At 44.0% G+C, this 19,634-nt stretch overlaps 1 protein-coding gene across 3 annotated transcripts in view; it reads right to left on the bottom strand.

The window, feature by feature from the left end:
* Positions 1-19,634, bottom strand: part of BANP (BTG3 associated nuclear protein) — an 82,998-nt gene that overhangs the window by 29,605 nt on the left and 33,759 nt on the right. For 2 of the 3 annotated variants that reach the window (XM_083370213.1, XM_083370215.1), the window contains 4 exons: positions 13,477-13,644; positions 8,466-8,596; positions 5,052-5,123; positions 3,244-3,288 (listed from right to left, as the gene is read on the bottom strand). In XM_083370213.1, the coding sequence (XP_083226339.1) occupies positions 3,244-3,288; positions 5,052-5,123; positions 8,466-8,596; positions 13,477-13,644 (416 nt within the window). The remainder of the gene's footprint in view (positions 1-3,243; positions 3,289-5,051; positions 5,124-8,465; positions 8,597-13,476; positions 13,645-19,634) is intronic. The other variant, XM_083370214.1, reaches the window with a different exon arrangement.

Here is a 19,634-nt window from a genome sequence, read left to right as displayed (position 1 = left end):
GGCATTTGGACAGATATATTTAATATATTGGTTCTTGGCTGAATTTTCTTCTGGTGACTGTTGGCATGAGTGCATTCCACCAACACTGCCATATTAAAAGATGTTTAAGTTTTCCAGTTTGGGGAAATGGTTGCCTACACGCTACCGAAATGTGGGATCTGTAAGAGGACACCCATTTTTAGGACATAAAAACAGAATGACGTATTCTTATAATTCTTGGACGCTTATCCTCCTGAACACTCACTGCTAGAACCTTCCATATACATGTTCCTCCAACTTCATTATTTATAAGTGATTTTTAAACTGCAAAGTTTGAACTGTTTAAGCCCTGTAACCTAACACTTTTCTGAAAGCCCATGGATGTTTTTGAGTGTCTCACAGGACTGGAGGTCAAGATTACCTCACTGGACAGAGGAAAAAAAGCAGAACGCTGTAGCTGAATAGAGCCGTCTAATCAGATACTCTCTGGTTGAAGAAGTTTGGGGTGGAGTGTGCTGATCTTGAATTAAATAAGGATAAACACAGAGTGTCCTTGCGCCAAGGATCTCCACAAGGAGGCTGCTACGTTCATATATCACTGGGGCTTTTTGTAAAAAAATTCCTGTAGGATGTTCGATTTAAATCTGATAGCCGTACACTATTGCACAAGCAGAAGAATAAAACAGATATTTGTGTCCAGAAAGCAATTTCAATCACAAGAAAGAAGTCTGGTTGCTTTTTTCTTTCTTTCTGAACCCAAAAACTATTCCGAGTCCATGCACTATTTAAACTTTTATCAGTCCTTTGCATCAGCCAAATCAGATTTCAAAAACGCTGAAGCTGGAGTGGGGTTCCCTCCCCCCAGCACTGCCACAAGCCCTTGACTCAGGGTCACGCCAGATCTCAACTGGACTCCAATCAATTTGATGGATTCTGACAATACTAATAAAAGGCAACATACAAGTTGGAAGGAAGAACACGGATCCATGTCATGGAAAACTCAGACTGAAGTCGGGCTGGAAGGAGATTTCCCATGAAAAATTGGACCTCTGCGTAAACAGGCACGTCTGCCTCTTGGCATGAGCTAATTAGAAATAAACACAGATTAAAATGAGTTGTGCGGTGATGGGGATATCAGCAACCTTTGGTGGGGGGAGGCCTTGGGGTGGTTAGTTTGGTTGTTATTTTTTCGTTTGCCTTTCCCTAAAATGCAGATTGTCCTGTAACCAGAAGTGAACAGGGATGTTCCCGACTGAGTGGTGAGGTCACTAGAACACACTGCAAGCAGTCATTGACTTACGACCACGATTGAGCCCAAAGCCTCTGTTGCTAAGCAAGACAGTTGTTAAGTGAGTTTTCCTCCATTTTATGACTTCTCTCACCATGGTTGTTAACTGAATCACTGTAGTTGTTAAGTTGGTAACACGGTCATTGAGTGAATCTGGTTTCCCCATTGACTTTGCTTGTCAGAAGGTCGCAAAAGGAGATCACATGACCTCCCCCCCCCCGGGACATGACAGCTGTCATAAATAGCCAAGGTTCCAACAGAGGATACGGCTGTTAGGCTTGGTGCCACTTATTTCATTTATTCAAGGGTGGCCACCCATCTCGAACAAAATCAATGAAAACCAATTAGAAACCCAGTATAGATAAGTGCTCGACGTACCACCATAATGAAGCCTGTCCATTACGGTCGTATGTCATCAGTTGGGTCACTCATGTGACCAATATGATTTTACAGCCTTAAACTAAAGCTGGCGGTTGCTTCTTACATTGAGGTTTTGCCGAAAACCAGAAGTAGGTAATGAGTAAAATGCAGACATTTCTGAAAATCCCTCCATATTTCTCAACCTCGGCAACTTGAAGAGGGATTTAGACTCCCAGAATTCCCCAGCCAGTACGCTGCTTGGGGAATTCTGGGGGTTGAAGTCCGCCCTTCCTCAAGTTGCCGAGGTTGACAAACACGGCTTTAGAGGAAAAGAGCTGGAGGAGGAAAAAGAGCGGGAAATCAGAAGAGAGAAGAAAGCAGGCAGTGAGAACAAAATCTCTGAGGATCTACCGCTATTGCCAAAATCAAGCCCCTCCCGTCATTCCGTGGACTCTCGTCATCTCTATTAGTTCAAACAGAAAGTTTAATTATTTCTACATTTCGGTCTTCCTATTAAACATGGACCGAAACACGGAACGTCAAGCTAATAGAACCCATGTGGAGAGTTCCTCTGTCACCGCCCTGGTCTAGCATGCCAGAAAAACAAGACATCAGTCCAACAGAGTCACCCAGACACAACATTCAAGGAGGCAAAGGCAAGGCTGAAGAAAGAGCCACAGGTGATAGACTACGACAGACTGCGGCATTTGGAGACTCTTGGGAAGGCTGACGCTGGGGGCAGATGCATGAAGAAAGCCAGATTGGTCCCGGCTAGGAACCGGGAGACTGGGAATTCTAGTCCCCCCCCCTTAGGCATAAAAGCCAGCTGGGTGACTTTGGGTCAGTCACTCTCTCTCCCAGCCCAACTCACCTCACAGCGTTGTGACTGTGGGGAAAATAAGAGGAAGGTATGTTGGATGTGTCCTCTGCCTTATTTGTAAAAATCATACAGGTAGAATATAAATAAACAAATTTAAGATACTTTAACAAACCTAAAGTACATCATAACTGATGTACAATCTTAAGACAAGAAGGCAGAAAAGAGACATCCCCAGATAGTCTTTGGAGAAAAAGTGGACTCCTCACCACCAGATGCTGTTGGCCATCAGGATTGGGGTAGATGTTGGAATGAAACCTAGAGGTCAACTGCTTTTAAAGCAAAGGGGCCTGCCCACCCTGGAAGAGTGGGGTCCGAGCATAAGCAAAGGGTCTTCCGATCCACAATCCGAACCATATCCCCATATGTCTAAGAGAGAAAGTGTCTATAGTTCCTGGGAGGTGGTGGAAAATGTCTCTTTCTCACAGTGCTTAAGTCGAATGCCTGCTATCCACCAACGTCTCCATGTCTGCACATCTCTGTCCACGCCGACAGTGTCAGATAAGAAAAGAGCAATGTAACACAATGACAAAGAAGCCAAAACTCCATGAAATTTAAGGTAAACACACACAAGGATATTATATAAGCATGTTTGCCAGAAAATCAGCTTCTCATAACCCTTCCCAAAATTAAAAAAAGGTTCTATTCTGCCCAGTTTTAGGAAATTGCAAGAATCAGATGGTTTGCATTAACCAATGGCAGCAGAGCTGAAACTTTAAGAGCAGCGCAAGAGCCCTACCTGGCCGTCTTGCCCAACGTGAACCTGGTGGATCTGCAAGTTACCCTGTGAAAGAAAGAAACGTATTTATTTAGTTGATGTAACTGAAGAAGCTTCTTGGATGAGAAGTAAAATGTCTTCCAAAAAAAAAAAAGCAAGAAAGTCCAGTTGCCTTTTGGAAAAGTACCTTCCGTAGACACTCATTTAATGCAAGTGATTTTTTTTACCCAAAACAAGAGTTCTGCTCCTATGAAGAAAATTATGCTTTTGCAACGTTAATTAGAGCTGTGTTGGGGTATTCAAGACAACTCTCCAATTCTCTCTTTCTTTCTCTTTCTATGCCAAGACTTTTAGCAAGGAGAAAAAGGACAGGGCTTCTACTGCCTCTGAATATGAAGGGGCTGCTGTAGATAACATTTAAAACTTGCTAAACAATAAACAGGACAAGCTTTTCACATGCTAGCCATGTATCCTATCTGCAGATGTGGAGACATTCCTGAATTTAAAATCTCTCTCAGCCTAAAATTAGCAGAGCAACAGGGTATCCTTTTGGCCATTCCAGAGTCCAACTTTCTGAATGGGTAAAACGTCTGCAAACTTTAAAGTTGGTATGTCCATTGTGGATCTTTTCCTTTAACTTGCAGGCAAACAAAAACTGCATTAAGGAACAACAAAGGTGTCAGTTCTTGGAGAACTTTCTGAATCTAGAAGTATGAAGAACGCAGGGGAAAAAATCCATTTCATTGTAATATCTCTCCAAAACCTGAGTAACAGAAAAATTAATTTCACCTAAAGAATATTCACACAGAAGATAAAATTTGCTATAAACATGAGGCTGTCAACAACTACTTTGGCTCCATCCAAGAGACTATAAATTGGAATTAGCTCCTATCCAGATGTTATCTATCTAAGCTGGATAAAAGATGGACCTGATCCTGCTTCCCTTCACATCCAAGGTTACTCCCTCTGAAGTCATAGGGGTGTGCAAACACAGTCGTTTCTTCCTGCAGTTTGCATTCCTTGTGTTTGTCTTTCCTTAACACCAGGAGATCCTCAGTCACTCTGGTTAGTTTGTCCACCACCTCAGGCAGAGTTTGAAATTGTGTGGCATGAGGGCTTGTTCCGACATTTCTTATTCTCCTGCTTTATCTTTATAAACAAAACACACACACTAGCTTCCAGACAGAAACTCAGGTAGTCCTCAAGTTACTGATTCAATTTTACGACCGTTTTACCGTGGTCGTTAATTGGGTTGTAGTAGTTGTTCAGCAAGCCACACGGTTGCAAGTGCAAACCTATTTTATCCACAAGGCATCTTTTGACTTTTTTTGCGGCGAAAGGGCAAAAACAATTGCAAAATGTGATCGCGTGAATGTGGGACACTGCAACCGGTTGTAAATGAGAGCTTATTGCCAAATGCCCAAAACGCAATCACATAACCACGGAGGGTGATGTGAAAATTGTAACTTCAAGGGCAGGTTGTAACTTTTTTTTGAGTCTGTCGTAACTTCAAACGGTCATTAAGCTAGGTCAAGGACTGCCTGTAATATAGTTCAGCAGAAATAATACATTTAAGCAACAAAGCATGCCCGCTACTCATTATAAAATGTGCATAGCTCAATAGATCAGCATGGATCTGACACATAGTCCAACATCCTACTTCAATTTAAAATCAGTGAGGAACTACAGGTGCATTTGAACAGGAGGGCACTGCTCTTCCTCACAGCGTTACACATTCCGCTTAATGCTTCTTGTCCTTTCCAGCCACATGGAAGAGAAAGGACTCTAGATCACGTTTTCTCCTTCCAGATAGTCTGTTGAAGGCTCACCTCGCTGTCTTGCGTGATCTGGACCTGCTCTCCTTGTGGCACCTGGGCTATGTGGAGATGACCCTGTGGGATCCATGAATTTAAAAAAGAAAGAAAGAAAGAAGAAACATGAGAAGCATTAGTCAAAACCTTAGGAATACTGCCAGCTTAAAACAATAATGCTCAGTGGTGGAAGAAGCAGGCACAAAGAAATCAGCATTTCTTGCTAAAAGAGAAGGAAAGCTCACTTCAGGGAGGTACACAACTAACTTTGTTTACTTTTTATTCTTTTTTTTATTTTATTTTTTACTGTTCTCAGTATCCAGGGATTTTCTAACTCTGGTGGTAACAGGAAAAGTATAATTAACATGTTTGTTGAAAGCTATAGTTGTCCTCCTGCTCTACTGCTGGGAAAATATCCACTTGGATATAGCTTGAACCTTCCTTATTCTCCTGAAAAGAAGGATGAAAAGAAGGACTAGGGGTGACATGACGGCCGTTTTCTAGTATCTCAGGGGCTGCCGCAAAGAAGAGAAGGACAAGCACCAGAGGGCAGGACAAGAAGCAACAGATGGAAACTGATCAAGGAGAGAACCAGTGTAGAAATAAGGAGAAATTTCCTGACAGCGAGAACAATTAATCAGTGGAACAGGTTGCCTTCAGAAGTTGTGGGTGCTCCAGCACTGGAGGTTTTCAAGAAGAGAGAAGGCATCCATTTGTCGAAAATGGCATAGGGTCTTCTCCTGCTTGAGGGGGGGGGTTGGACTAGAAGATCTCCAAGGTCCCTTCCAACTCTTGTTATTCTCTTATCCCTACCCAAAGCGTTATGTTCTTCAGGGCAGCCTATCTGCAGAAGCACCAATTGCATTCATGTTCAGGGTTTCCATCGGGCGCTTTAGACAAGTTCTGCTACAGGTGGATTTAACCTAAAGTCGACTTTGCTTTTTTTGCGGCAGGGGCTGTTTTGAAAAACAAGACGCCCCTGAAATTCGGACACACTACCCTCTTCTCTCAGATTTTAGTCTAGTGCTGAGCTCAAAACAGCCCCAGTCCTCAGATCTTTCAGTCAATCAGCTAGAAGGGATCTTGGAGGTCTTCTAGTCTAACCCCCTGCTCAAGTAGGAGACCCTCTACCATTGTAAAAACCTCCAGTTGATGAAGCCCCCACAACTTCTGGAGGCAAGCCGTTCCACTGGTTAATTGTCCTGACTGTCGGGTAGTTTCTCCTTAATTCCAGCTTGCTTCTCTCCTTGATGACTTTCCATCCATTGTTTCTTGTCTTGCCTTCTGGTGCTCTGGAGAATAAGTTGACCCCCCTCTTCTTTGGGGCAGCCCCTCAAATACCGGAATAGTGCTATCGTGCCAGATCTTTTTCTCTGCTGGCTGTGTCCAGTTGAGGTTTCTATGCTATATTGTGGAGAGGCGCGCAAAGCCATTCAGGAGAGCAACATTCTTCCACTTGGGTGGAGAAGACAGTTCCCTGAGAAAAGATAAGCTTTTCTCTGCCGGTGAATCATCCTCGCTTTGCAGCTGATCCTGAGGGAAGTTGTGCCAACTGATGAAAGCAGAGAATTGCGCCTGGATGGCTTAATAAGAAGGATGTGATAAGATCGCTGAGTGGCACAACTGCTGCCTGATTGAAAAAGGGGGGGGGAAATGGTCAAGGGAAGTGGGGGGAAAAATTACACCAATTTGACTAAGAAGAATTCTTTTGGGCTCATTTTGTGCTGCTGGGTAGGAGCCCAAGATTAAATGTATCCATGCGGAAGTCTGTCAAAGGCCTTCTTTTTCTTATAAAGCACTAAAAATTTCACATGAATTTCAAAGACATACTGATCCTCCTATTTTAAATAGTTTCATTTCCTTTGGAAGGAAACTGTCTATTTATAGCGGCGAAACAGCAGGACCAAATATCCAAATGACAATAAGACCACAGAGCCAATCCTGGCTGCAATTATAAGCAAGTTGCCTTCCCTTCCAAATACCAAATCTTCATCGGCTTTTAGAGAAAAGTTGGCGAAATGACCTGCTTTGGTTAAAAAAAGGGATTGTGCTGTTTGCAAATTAAGGGGACTCTTTGAGAACAGCCAGAAAAGGCAAGTTCTTCTATCTATGTGTCCCTTTGCATCCCATAAACACATAAGTTCCACATACAGAAGCTGAACCACCTGCAATTTAAAACATGAAATATTAAATGGGAAAACATAACCCCAAAACCCGTACTAAATAGGAATTGCTGTGCAACAGCAGTGGGAAAGAGTCTGCCCAGATTGTTGGATGCAAGGTAGGAAGCAAATAAATTTCATAAATAAATGATAAATAACAAGAGTCATTGTTGTATCTTTATTATGCCGGACTTTCCAGATGTGTCTAGTTGGTTACTGGTTGTCTTGCCAGCTGCTGCATTGCTATGGGACACAGAAAGCCAAAATAGGTGAGTCTTTTCCCTTGGTTTCACCTGATATATCATTAATGTTCTTAGATTTTTTTTCCCTTTTATCTCTCCACCCAAGAAAGCTCTGGAAAGCTTCTCTGTCTGCTTGGCATAGATATGGAACAGAAGCACGATTGAAGTAATCAAGAAGTGATCTTACCCAGACTTTGAAGGGGAATGGATTAAAAATAGGTCCTGGGCTGTGACAAAAAGCCTAGTTTGAGTTTTGTCGGTTGTCTTGGGCAGATAGAAAAGGTCTAAATCAAGTAATTTTCAAAAGGAATCCTTCATATGCACAAGTGGAGATGTGGATGAATGATACTGCCTTGAATTTTAAGACAAGCTAATCTTGTTTGCAACCGATCAAGAACTTTTGGGTTACGGACCCCAATTCCAGCATTTCCATGCCCTACCGGGAGGATCCTTTAAAAAAAGCCTGAGTAACAGCTGAAGTGCCACACTTCATGTTTAAACTTCCTGTCTTCTGTATCTTTTTGGGTCAAAGTGTTAACTTTACTTAAACTTTTTAAAGAAAAGAATTTAATGCCAATGTTTATAAACTGGGCTTATATACACAAATTTAACCAAATACACATGGAAGAAATTCAGCCAACAGATGTCAAAAAATTCTTCAGAAAGCACTTTGGGGAAAATGAAGGCAAATGGATTGCCAGTATCACTAGGGAGAGACTTATGTATAATCCATCAAGACTGCATCCTGCACGGGATGGGACAATGGAAAGCAATGATCGGCATGCAAATTCATGCGTGCATATACGATGACTGCAGAGACTAACTTCAATGATATATTTTTACATGCACACACACAGATCAAGGACCACACCAGAAAACTGATTTTTTCCAAAACACATGTGGACATGCCTTAATTACATAAACCTTAGGAAATCATATTTTGGGAACAAAGGAAAAACTAAGTCTAAACTGCGTGAGCCTAAAGCAGCAGTAGAGCACAGAAGAGACAGTCAAGAATGAATACTTACTACTTGAACTTGGCCGTCCTCTCCTATCTGGTGAATCTGGACTTGCTGGGCGTTGGCCAAAGCATAATGAAGCGCCTGTGGTTGGTTGGCCTGAATTTCATTTGGGGCCGACACTGTGCTTTGCGTGCTCTCTAGAAAACAAAGAGAAGTTCACGGGGTTTATCACAAAGCTCCCCACCTCGGGTAACACCCAACGTCCAGATTAGATTTCTGCAACTTGAAGCATTCTGAGAAGAGAAGTCTGCCCAGGACTGGAGAACAGTAGGCTGGAGAGACGTAGAAAGTCATGTCATAACCACTGCTGTGAAACAGAAGTGATCCATCCTTTATTATAAAAAATTAAGTGTGAACCTTACTTAGGTTACTTATTAAGTGATAACCTGCATTATTATTGAAATCCAGTAATAACATTGGCAACGTCTTTTTTAGGTGTGTCTGTATCTGTGTGAGAGAAAGAGATGCACACGTACCTTGTAACTCCCTGGCAGGAGTTGAATTTTTTTTCCCCCAGCTTTGTTTTATTAACCTAAAAATGGTTCCAGATTAATTAGCAAAGTTTCCAACTGGGAAAGCGGGACTTTTCCCCTCGGCCCTAACCTTCCTTTTCAGTTCACTGATTACCTTGAATCCATCCAATTGTGACTTCACTTTTCCAATGTGCTGTTCAAATGTTTTCTAGAAATTAACAGTTAATCTGGAGGTCCAAATCTATAGTTCTGAATATTATTTCTCTCCCCTCGCTCTGCAACCGAGGGCCAAACTCACAAACACAGCTGAATGAAGGGCATCAAGAAAGTGACTAATTCTTCAAAGAACTATCATTTTTGAAAAATCCATTTATTTGAATAGCTAGATAAGGAAAAGAGGGAAAAGAAGGCAAGGCTTGGTAAGACCTCATTTGCCAAGCATGAGCTACTTAAAGTGGTCTATTGTAACATTTAATTCTCTCATTTTGTTTCAAATATGTCTCTGGTCGTCTTAGATTTTCAAAACCTTGATATTCCATATAGGTAAGAATAAGCTTTGCGATTTCATCCACACATCTCTGGGTCTGATTCTTACTTTTTCTTTTTATTTCGATGCTTGCGGACAAGACAAGGTGGTTATGAATCAAAGCAATAAAAAAAGGAATTGCTTTAAGTATCCAGCAAACATCTCCTTCCTCAGGTTCACACTACATAAGCTCACAAGCTTAGGATCCATCTTCAATTAGAAAAATGGTCCCCCGGGTGCCTACTGACCAAAGCAGTCCCAGGATGGATGGATGGACGGATGCTTTTGAGTAATAACATCGGAGCAACCTTGCATGATGTTTGTAACAGAACAATACAAACCCGTATTTGTCACTGACCAGCTGTTTCCTTACAGATGTTAAAAAGCTATTTTTACATCTGCAAAGTTAACCAAGAGATGCTGAATACCACAAGCATAACACTCACACAAATGTCACACATCCAACAACGACATCTCTTGGGAAGCAAGTTTGCTTATAAACAGAATTTTTCAGCATCTGGCTGCAGTGTCATGACCTCAGATAGGAAAGGGAAGAAAAGGATTTAGTAGGATCTAAATCCCCAAATCATCATTATCATTCAGAGATAACCGCCAGATGCAATACCACTTTTTTTTTAAAAAAAAGAGCTGTTCATGCATTATTTTAGTATAAACAGAAGAGAGAGAAGAATACACCCAGAGATGTAGACTGCCAACAATCTAACCTTCTCTTTTTAAATAATAATAATAATAATGTTCAGGTGTTAAGAGAATTCATAACTCATATGAGGACCGTGAGTTGATCATGGGTTATTCTGTAGGAAACCTAGGTTTAATCATATCCCAAAAATTCAACCTCATGCCCTAATGGCGGTGCATGTAATAATTTTGATAATTTGTAGCATCATTCCTTCATTCCTTCTGGGTAGGTGCTGGATATTTAGAATAATCGAACAATTGCTCAGTAAACTCTGGTTCGAAAATGAGGGAATAACTAAATGGAGAAGGAAATCTCTCCTTAATTCTAGGTTGGAGCTCCCTCTGACAAGCTTCCACCCATTACTTCTTGCCTGACCCTCTGGCGCTTTGGAAATTAGGTCGACCCCCGCTTCTCTGTGACAGCCCCTCAAGTACTGGAAGGCTGTCACCACGTTTCCCCTAGTTCTTCTCTGTGATAGACACCTCTCGCCCCCTCAGTCGCTCATCGTATGGTTTAGTCTCCGGTGCCCTAATCATCCTTTGTTGCCCTTCTCTGCACTCCTCCTAGGGTGCCAACATCGGGCAAACCTGAGGCCACTCTATCGCATTCTCCTCGTCTCTCCATGTGTTCAGTTTTTATTGGAGACAGAGGGGTTGGCGGGCGGAAGAACTGAACTTCAGCTGCTAGAATAGCTACAGGGAGGGGAGCAGGCTTTCAGAGAAATTCTGGAATGTTTAAAATAACACAGGGAAAAGATAGAAAAGATAGCAGACCCGGTTCCGACTGCTCGAAAGGGGATCTGGGAAACCAGCGCCAGTCTCCCCCCCCCCATGCCAGCTCCTTGCCACCCTCATCTGGAAAACCATGAAGCCAAGGCGCACGGAGAGGCCGAAGCGTTCCTTCAAGCACAAAGCGCAGCCTTTTTTAGAACTGGCCAGGGAGCCAAAAGAAATGTGGGGAAATTTCATTAGCGACCACAAGAAACTAGTACATATTGTGACAGTTGTAAAGCTGCTCAGCCAATTAAACACAGAGCAGCCTTAATTGGTGTCTTGGCGTTGTGGGAGGAAGAAGAGAGACCGAAGCTGCTGCCAGGCAGGCAAAATTGCGCTCTTCTCTTCAATCTCTGCTTTCTGCCCGGAGCTTGAAACTTTTTACAGTTCAAAGCCACAACAGCATTGGAAAAAAGTGGCCTGTGACCATTTTCACACTTACGACCATTGCAGCACCCTGGGGTCACGCGATCAACTGCAGTGATCCACTTAACAACTGAGGCAAGGTCATAAAATGGGCCAAAACTCACTTAACGAATGTCTCGCTTAATGACAGAAATGTTGGGCTCCATTGTGGTCATAAGATGAGGGCTACCCGTAGAATTTTTTCTTCTATGTCGTCCTGGAGGCAAGGAGTGACCCAAACTTCTTCCCCTGGAAAATGTTATCCGCGTAACCTGATAGTTGCCATTTATCCGAACAGTAGTAATTCACACTGCTCTTAAAGCAGCCACCCGTGTGGCTGGGAGTTTTCTTCTGAAACCTTTTTGATATCGTCCTTTCTGAACCGAAGTGAATTAATTTAAACAACAGCTCAGTTGTACTGATCTGTATCTGTGATTTTCACTTTTCTAAACAGCAGTGGTCTCAACCCCCCCTCTTTCTTTTCTTGCTAATTAGGTTTCTCAATGAAAGGTGTAGGGCGGTTTTCTTAAAGAGGGCCTGAAGCTGGAGAATCTCATATCTGTCCCTACTTGGAACCAGGTTAGAGTTCAAAAGAACTACAAGTTTATTTCCTGCTACTTACTCACAAGAATCTGAACTACTAATGGTCAAGGCAAATTGGCGCCAGATAGGGGCCAATGGACTTCAAGGGGGGGGCTGGGCTCCTACGGGGTGTAGAGACTCCAAACCAATAATGCATTTGACCCCACACCGAGACTCGGCCTGGTCCTCTCTTACAATGCTTAGATGATAACTTGGAGAGACCCGATGGTCAGCGTAGGGGGTCCTGGACCAAACACGCCAGCGACCCCACTCCCGGGAGGGCTGGTCTGTGGGACGCAGGGCTTGATTTCTGATGGAGTACGCCCCGGGTCCCAATTTGCCTATCTTTAGCGAGCTGGTAAGGTTGCCCTCGTTCCTTCAGTTCCTTATCTTCCAGCATTTCTCTTCCAGCCAGTTAGCCTGAACTTCTTGTGACCAGTTTGGACAGGGAGGAAGAATGGTTTAATCTGAAATATTTTGGAAATCTCATTCAGCCTTGGAAATGAGCTTGCAGGAGAACAAAAGAACTGGTTGAGGTCCAGTCCACAGAGCAAATAAAAGGCATGCATATGAGCAATAAATGAAAAATAGTTATCCCGGCGCACGTCTTTGATGTGGACTGGGACCCAGCCAAACGGGTCTCTCGCCAGGGGAGCCAGGATCTTTCATCCTCCTGTCGTCTAAAGGGAACTTCACTCGTTTGCTAGCGGAATGCTGCATTTGGAGCCATCCGACCCTGTTAACTAGCTGTGAGGAGACAGGAGAGAAAGCGCTTGCGCCCACGTCGGAACGTCAGCCGGGTTTTGTTCCAAAGGGACCCGTGTCCCAGTTTGCCTTAACTGACTGAATGAAGATGGCCCACGTCAAGAGTTCTTTCTCAGAACCCTTAAAGCCGTCGCGGTCTTTACCCCAGCTGAAGGAAGGTTTAGGGAAGGGGTGCCCGGTGTTAACTTGCAAGCGTTGGCATTTCTTTCCCAACCTCCCCTGAGAGCTAGGGTGAGAACCGCCCTCTGCCGAACTGAACGGGGCGAGAGGGCAGCGCCCGTAAAAGTGGGCAGAGCTTTGACTGAACTGTTATGGCTGCCATCTTGGCCCTTTTCACCTCACCCTGTGGACATTCCAGGGCAAGGGTGCCGAGACAGGTGGTCCTCAACTTACGGCCTTAAACGAGCCTCAAATTTCTGTTGTTAAGTGAGTTTCACCCATTTTACGACCTTTCTTGCCTCCGCTGTTGTGTGAATCACTGCAGTTGAGCAGTTAGTCATCCGGCTGTTAAGTGAATCTGGCTTCCCCTTTGACCTCGCTTGCCGGAAGGTGGCAAAAGGGGGATCACGGGGACCCAGCAACGGTCGTAAGCACGAACCGGTTGCCAAGGGTCTGCATTCTGATCACATAATTTGGGGTTGCTGCAAAGGTCATAACTGTGAAAAACGGTCATAAGTCCCTTTTTTCAGTGCTGGCCACTAAATGAAGTGTGTAAGTCAAGGACCACCTGTGTTTAAAAATGCGCCCTAGGACAAGGAGGCTTCACCTGGATGGGAAGGGGGGGAGGCATTACCTGAGCCACTGTACGAGGAAGAGGAGGGTGTCCGTCGCGAGAAGCTCTTTACGGCCAGACTTTGGCCCCGCTGCTTCCGCCGCCAGGCCGTCCGGCACTTGGAGTCTATGCTCTGCTTGATCCGGTACCAGTCAGACTCGGTGATGCCAAACTTGTAGAAAAGGTGACCTGTGGGGCAAAAGGAAATCCACATTGGATAGAAGACTCCGGCAGCTGGCAAGGTTTGAATCACACAGGCAGTCCTCGACTTATAACGGTCCATTTGGTGACTGTTCAAAGTTACAACGGCGCTGGAAAAAAGGGACTTCTGGCCGTTCTTCCACACTGACATCGGTCACGTGATCGAAATTCAGACCCTTAGCAAATGACCCACATTTATGTCGGTCACCGTGTCCCAAGGTCACGTGATCCCCTTTTGGGACCTTCTGACGAGCAAAGTCAATGGGGAAAAGCGATTCACTTAACAACCGTCTGACTAACTTAACAACCACAGTGATTCCCTTAACAGCCGGGGCAAGAAAGGTCACAAAATGAGGCAAAACTGCTTAATAAACATCTCACTTAACAACAGAAATTTTGGGCTCAGTTTTTGGTCGTACGTCGAGGACTACCTGTACAGTCTTCATCAAGCAATGTCTGGGCCATCTAATCAAGCTTCATTGTGCTTTATACCACTCTCTGGGCGGTCTACAGAGCCAGCGTTTTGCCCCCAACAATCTGGGTCATTTACTGACCTCGGAAGGATGGAAGGGTAAGTCAACCTGGAGCCGGTCAGGATCGAACTCCTGGCAGTGGTTATTAGAAAATCTTCTTTAAAGCCAACTGAGGTGAAAGGTTGAAAACTACGTGTTATAGAAGAGGCAGCACATTCTCCGTTTTGTACTCTTTGCCTTCCTTGTGCACTATGTCTTGCAATCTTATTAACAGACTGCCAGGGACTTTGGAGGTCTTCTAGTCCAGCCCCCAGCTCAAGCAGGAGACTATATTCTATCCAATTCAGCAGAACAGCATTTCGTCTAACTGGCAATCCACTTGGAAGCACTAAACAGGAAGCTTTGGCATTTCAAAGTCACAGAGATCCTGCCAAGGTGACACTCTGGGAAGGTACCAGGCCTTCGTCCCCGGAACCTGCTTCCTTGATTTCAGGTTTATTGAATTGTGACCATAAGCAAAGAGGAAAACCAGAGTTGTGGTGAGGAGCCAGACAACGCTTAACTATGCAATGCCACCCCCAAGCCTGTTTACCCCCAAGCAAAACACTCTGGCTTCAGTAGAGCTCTTACGTGCAAAGTCACCCAACTCTCCTCCTCCTTAAAATGGGCAGTTGGTTGTCTGCACGTGGCAAGACTGAACAGATTAACAGAGAGCCCTTTGAAAACCAAAGGCAAAAGGTAGCAGCTCCAGTAAAGAAGAGAAAGCGTTTGCAGGGGAGACCAGCAGTATCACAGCAAGGCTGTGGTTCTCCTCTTTCGGGGCAACTGGCCAGCGAAAAAGCTGTTTTTCTCTTCAGGGCGCAAGGTAGGCGCAACTCTCAAAACACTTCAGCTGCTTTACGCTTTCTTCTGAGAGTCTGTCAGTCCCCAATTTCAAAGGACAGGGGCCCGCTGTCTTAATGACCAAATAAAACCTCTTGGTGATTCAGATATCAAGGGCTTTCAAATGCAGCATGAAGGCAGTGCAAATCTTGTTACTATACTTAATCTAACACGTCAGAACAGAGTTTGACTGTTGGAGCTGTACTATAAGAAAATGCACGTGAGATGAAGTTCTGTTTTTCAATCCGTTCTGCAGCGCCAAGTATATTGGCAGTTTAGTACCTAGTGCAAACTATAATTTTCTTTTCAGCACCGGCAATGAAAAAAAAGCTCCAGGCTGTTCCCACAATTGTGCTTGGTGCCTCCACAGTCCGATTCAACAACTGGGAAAATCATTACTCCCTCTCTAATTCTGAGTCACAGTGGATGTCTGGGATATTCTTAAAATGATGATGGAACATTCACTGCTGTACAGTAGTGAATAAAAATTGTGGACCTCTGAAAATATGCACAGAAAATTGGAGAGAAGAAGAATTAAACCTCCAACGTTAGAAATGGATGGTTCTGCACGACCCCCAAGCAGCCCTGAAGCTTGCAAGCCCACTGGAGACGAAATGGTTATTCTGCACGTATTAAACAAGGCGCTTTCAACATTTGCAATCGGGAGTATCCAGACCTAACTTGCAATGTTCTTGTTCTCATTTAATGTAACTGAATCGCTGATTTATGGCAGCAAGTTGAAGCTCAACATTTGGAAAGGACGCTGAAAAAGCATTTCATTAAAAGAAGAAAGCTGGATAATGGGAGGACCACGTTGGTTTGGAACAGTGATAAAATCCCAGTGTTTCACGCTTTGTGAGTGTTATAGCTTGCATTATATCGAAATGGCAAGCCGGCAGCTTCGTTAGCTTAGCTCAATTTCTCATTAGAGCTCATCAGGCAGGGACTGTTTTGAAGAAGCTCAACAGTTTTCAGATTTAACACTCGATTCAGATCCACGCTTAACATTAGCAATACGGGCCTTGCAATGTGCAGCCCACGCATCGATAGCTTTTATTAGCAATTCTCGGCTTGAGGGGAACAAATATTTTGCAGCCGATACCAAATTAAAACGCAAGGCAGACTAGCCAGAAAATACAACCTTGTCTTTAGAATTTACCTTTACCCCCGAATTCCCCTCCTAATTTGAGCTTTCAATATGACAAACGCCCCGAGGTAGCAGTTCACACAGGAGGTCCCTAAGCCTTCGATGTGCTGAGCAAAACAATGAAACCTGAGTGGTCGGATTAAGAGAAATCTTTTAAAGAATTCCGCCTTTTCAGGATGCGTGATCTCAGCTACTTGAAAATAAATGCCGCTGCTCCATCGCCGTCCAGAGCCGGAGTGGACGAGCATCCCTCTCTTTCACGCATGGGGACCTTCCTTTGGCGGAATAACTCAGCTGGGTGAATCCCACAGCTCCAGCTGACACCCACGCTTGCTCAAAAATTAACACAGGTAGTCCTCGGTTTACGACCGCATCCGAGCCCAACGTTTCCCTCGTCCCCACTTGACGACCTGCAGTTGATCAGCTAGTCACACGGTTGTTAAGGGAATCCGGCTTCCCCCGCTGACTTTGCTTGTCGGTGGGTCACAAAAGGGGGGGTCCCCTGACCTTGGGACGCTGCAACAGTCGTTAAGTATGAGTCAAGGTGCCAGGGGGCTCAGTTTTGATCACCTGACCCACGGGGAGGCCACAAGAGGTCGCAAGTGTGAAAAATGGTCCTAAGTTGCTTTTTTCAGTGCCGTTGTAACTTTGAACAGTCGCTAAATGAACTGTTGTAAGGGAGCAAATCAAGGGAAAGAAACTGCTGGCAAAGCTCAAGCTGTCCAATTCCAAGATGTTCCCCATTAAGTCCATCAAGGTCAGGGGTGGGCAACTATGGCCCCTTTTACGACCTGTGGACTTCAACTCCCAGAATTCCTGAGCCAGCTATGCTATGAATTCTGGGAGTTGAAGTCCACAGGTCGTAAAGGGGCCACAGTTGCCCACCCCCGATCCCGATGCTCTGCTTCCCCATCCTAAAGTCAGCAAGCAAGGGCAGTGGCAGGTCAGACCAAGGCTACCGGTGCTACCTTACAGGGTGTGTGTATTTCTGGGAAAATTGCTTTGCCAAGAAAAGCGTATTTTTTGTGTTACAGGCTTTGCACTCTGCAGTTCAGTCCACCAACGTTTTCGCTGTCCTGTTCTCCTCTCCTGAGAAGATATGGTTTCCCAACCTCTGCAGATCGCAAGCCTTCGGATGAAGTTCATCTTGCGCTAACGAGAAACAGAAATCTTCTTATTTTCCTTGTTATACTGTGATAGGTTTGTATAATTTGCTTTAGGTTGCAGCCCTCTGTCTGGGCTATTTTAAACCCTGATGGGTTCCAGATGAAACAGGCCCTATTGCTGATGGATTAAGCTGATAGTAGGTTTGCAGATGACAGAGCCAGACTACCATATTTTCTATCCTTGTAGGGATTAATAATCACATTAAAGGAGGGTTTTAATATTATGGCTGCTTCTGTGCCCTTCTGAGAAAGGTTCTCTCTGTATTTTTGCCCAATTTTAGTCCCAAACAATTCCACCCTAATTCTGCTTGCTCTCCCCTTGCCTCCCAACGCAGCTCTTCTCTGCAGGACAACGCTTCCATTTCTGTACAGAAACAAACAAGCTCTACTCTATTGCTTTTTCTCCAAAGCATTTACCATTTATTTCTTTGGACTGGGGGGGGAGAGAGAGAGAAAGAAAGAGGGAGACAGACAGACAAGACACTGGGTCTGGTTTTTTTTTACTTGTTTGCTTAAGGAAAGGAGCTTTTTGTCCTCCCTGCAGTGTGTCAGCCCAAGGATGAGTGACTGATATCACAGCCCCTCCAGTTCATAATAACTGGACACCAATTCTCTGCCACTGAGAGACCCTTGGGTAAATTGCCCAAGGAAAAAAGGCAGCATTAAGTCCCAGGGGAAAGATTTGCTGGAATTCCATATTCTCTGGCAGCACAGTGGGAAATGTCCTATCCTCCCTTGCTGGCCGTACTTTTATCTGGCTCTAAGCCAACGCTGGACCTTGTCCTACTTATTCCAGATAAGAAGCATTACCCTTGCTCAAAGTCATTAGAAATTATTCGGTTGGAGAAGGGTACATTATTCACAGAACTTGGCAGATGAAGGAACTGTTAGTCCTGGAGTCAACCCCTTTCCTGTGTCTTCCTTTCAGTTAAATAAAAATAAATCAGTTCCGAGGAATATATTTGTTTGCCATACTCCCCCTCAACCTTCCTTCTGGACTTTTGATAGAACTCAACCGACATCGACAAAGTCTGTCTTGTTAATACACTAACTTCAGTTGATATTAAGAATATTGGGCAGAAATGTCTAAGGAACATATTTGTAGTCTTTGTGAGAGAGTAAAACTATATTTTCAGCAACAAAAAAACCCTGCTAACCGTTGCCTATTGGATTTCACTACTCTACTCTAAAAAATGTTTCTTTAGTAGCCTTAATGGAAAGAGTCCTTAACCATCCAGTTTGCCTGAATCCTGCCTTCATTGATCAACTGCCCATTATGGAAAGCAACCGAATGAAAATATACATACACCTCAAAAGATTAATAGCTTGTGGGAAAGCTTGTGCACAATATCAAGAATTCTTAATAAGCATATTTCCCCTCATTTGGAAAGTGCGGCTGCAGAATATTGTATGCTTTTCAAAATATTTTCTATTAAATACAGATTTGGTTGGGGCTTTTTTCCCAGAAAGAGAAAAGGATCAACAAGGATCTTTCCACTGACGGGTTGAAAGACGAGACTTAACCAAAAGGCAACTTGGCAATCCTGCAGTGTGGCACTGGGGAGGCGGCCTCAGCATCCAGGATGAAAATTATGCTCTTCCACAGGTTATCGGAGAAAAGGTAAGTGGGTGGTATATTATTCAATGGGTGGATTCATCAGCGCTTCAGTTCAGACATCAGCGTAACCTGTGGCTTCCCCAAAACATGACTTCTAATCCATACTGTGACTTAAGCTTCCAGAGAGAGATGTATGGTTTAGATCAACTGACTTGCTTTTCCATCCTTTCAGTATTAATCTTCATAAATTCATAACCTCTGGAAGAACACCAGTCTGAAAGCCTTTATCTCTGATCGTGAAATGTGGTTTGCCATTCCAAGCATCACAATGGAATAGACTAAACTTGATTAACAATACTTTAGAGCGATACTTATACAGAATCGTTGCTGTTCCTTTCTCACATAACACAACTCTGCTGGGTCACATTTAAGTGTACCCATACGTAAACGTGCAGAAGGAGACTCTCTTTAACCTTCAAGGAGACCTTTGACATTTCCTTTGAAAACCAACTGTTCTCAACCTTCTCTTACGATCAGTAGATTTCCATCCCAACCGACAACCGTCAACATGGGGTGAGCTGCCTTATCATCACCACTGGACAATGGGGGGAAAGCCGGGTCATCCCTGAATTTATTTATTTATTTCTTAGCATGCAGCAGCATGGAATAAGGAAATTGTATAAGACCAGGCATATCCAGACAGCCCACCTGAAGGCGAGTGGCATCGGAGACTTTTAAGCTTTTTCTAGCTT

Source organism: Vipera ursinii (assembly GCF_947247035.1).
Source record: "Vipera ursinii genome assembly, chromosome: 10".
Taxonomy (NCBI): Eukaryota; Metazoa; Chordata; class Lepidosauria; order Squamata; family Viperidae; genus Vipera; species Vipera ursinii.
The sequence above is the reverse complement of the archived record's forward strand: the minus strand, read 5'-3'. Positions and strand labels throughout refer to the sequence as shown.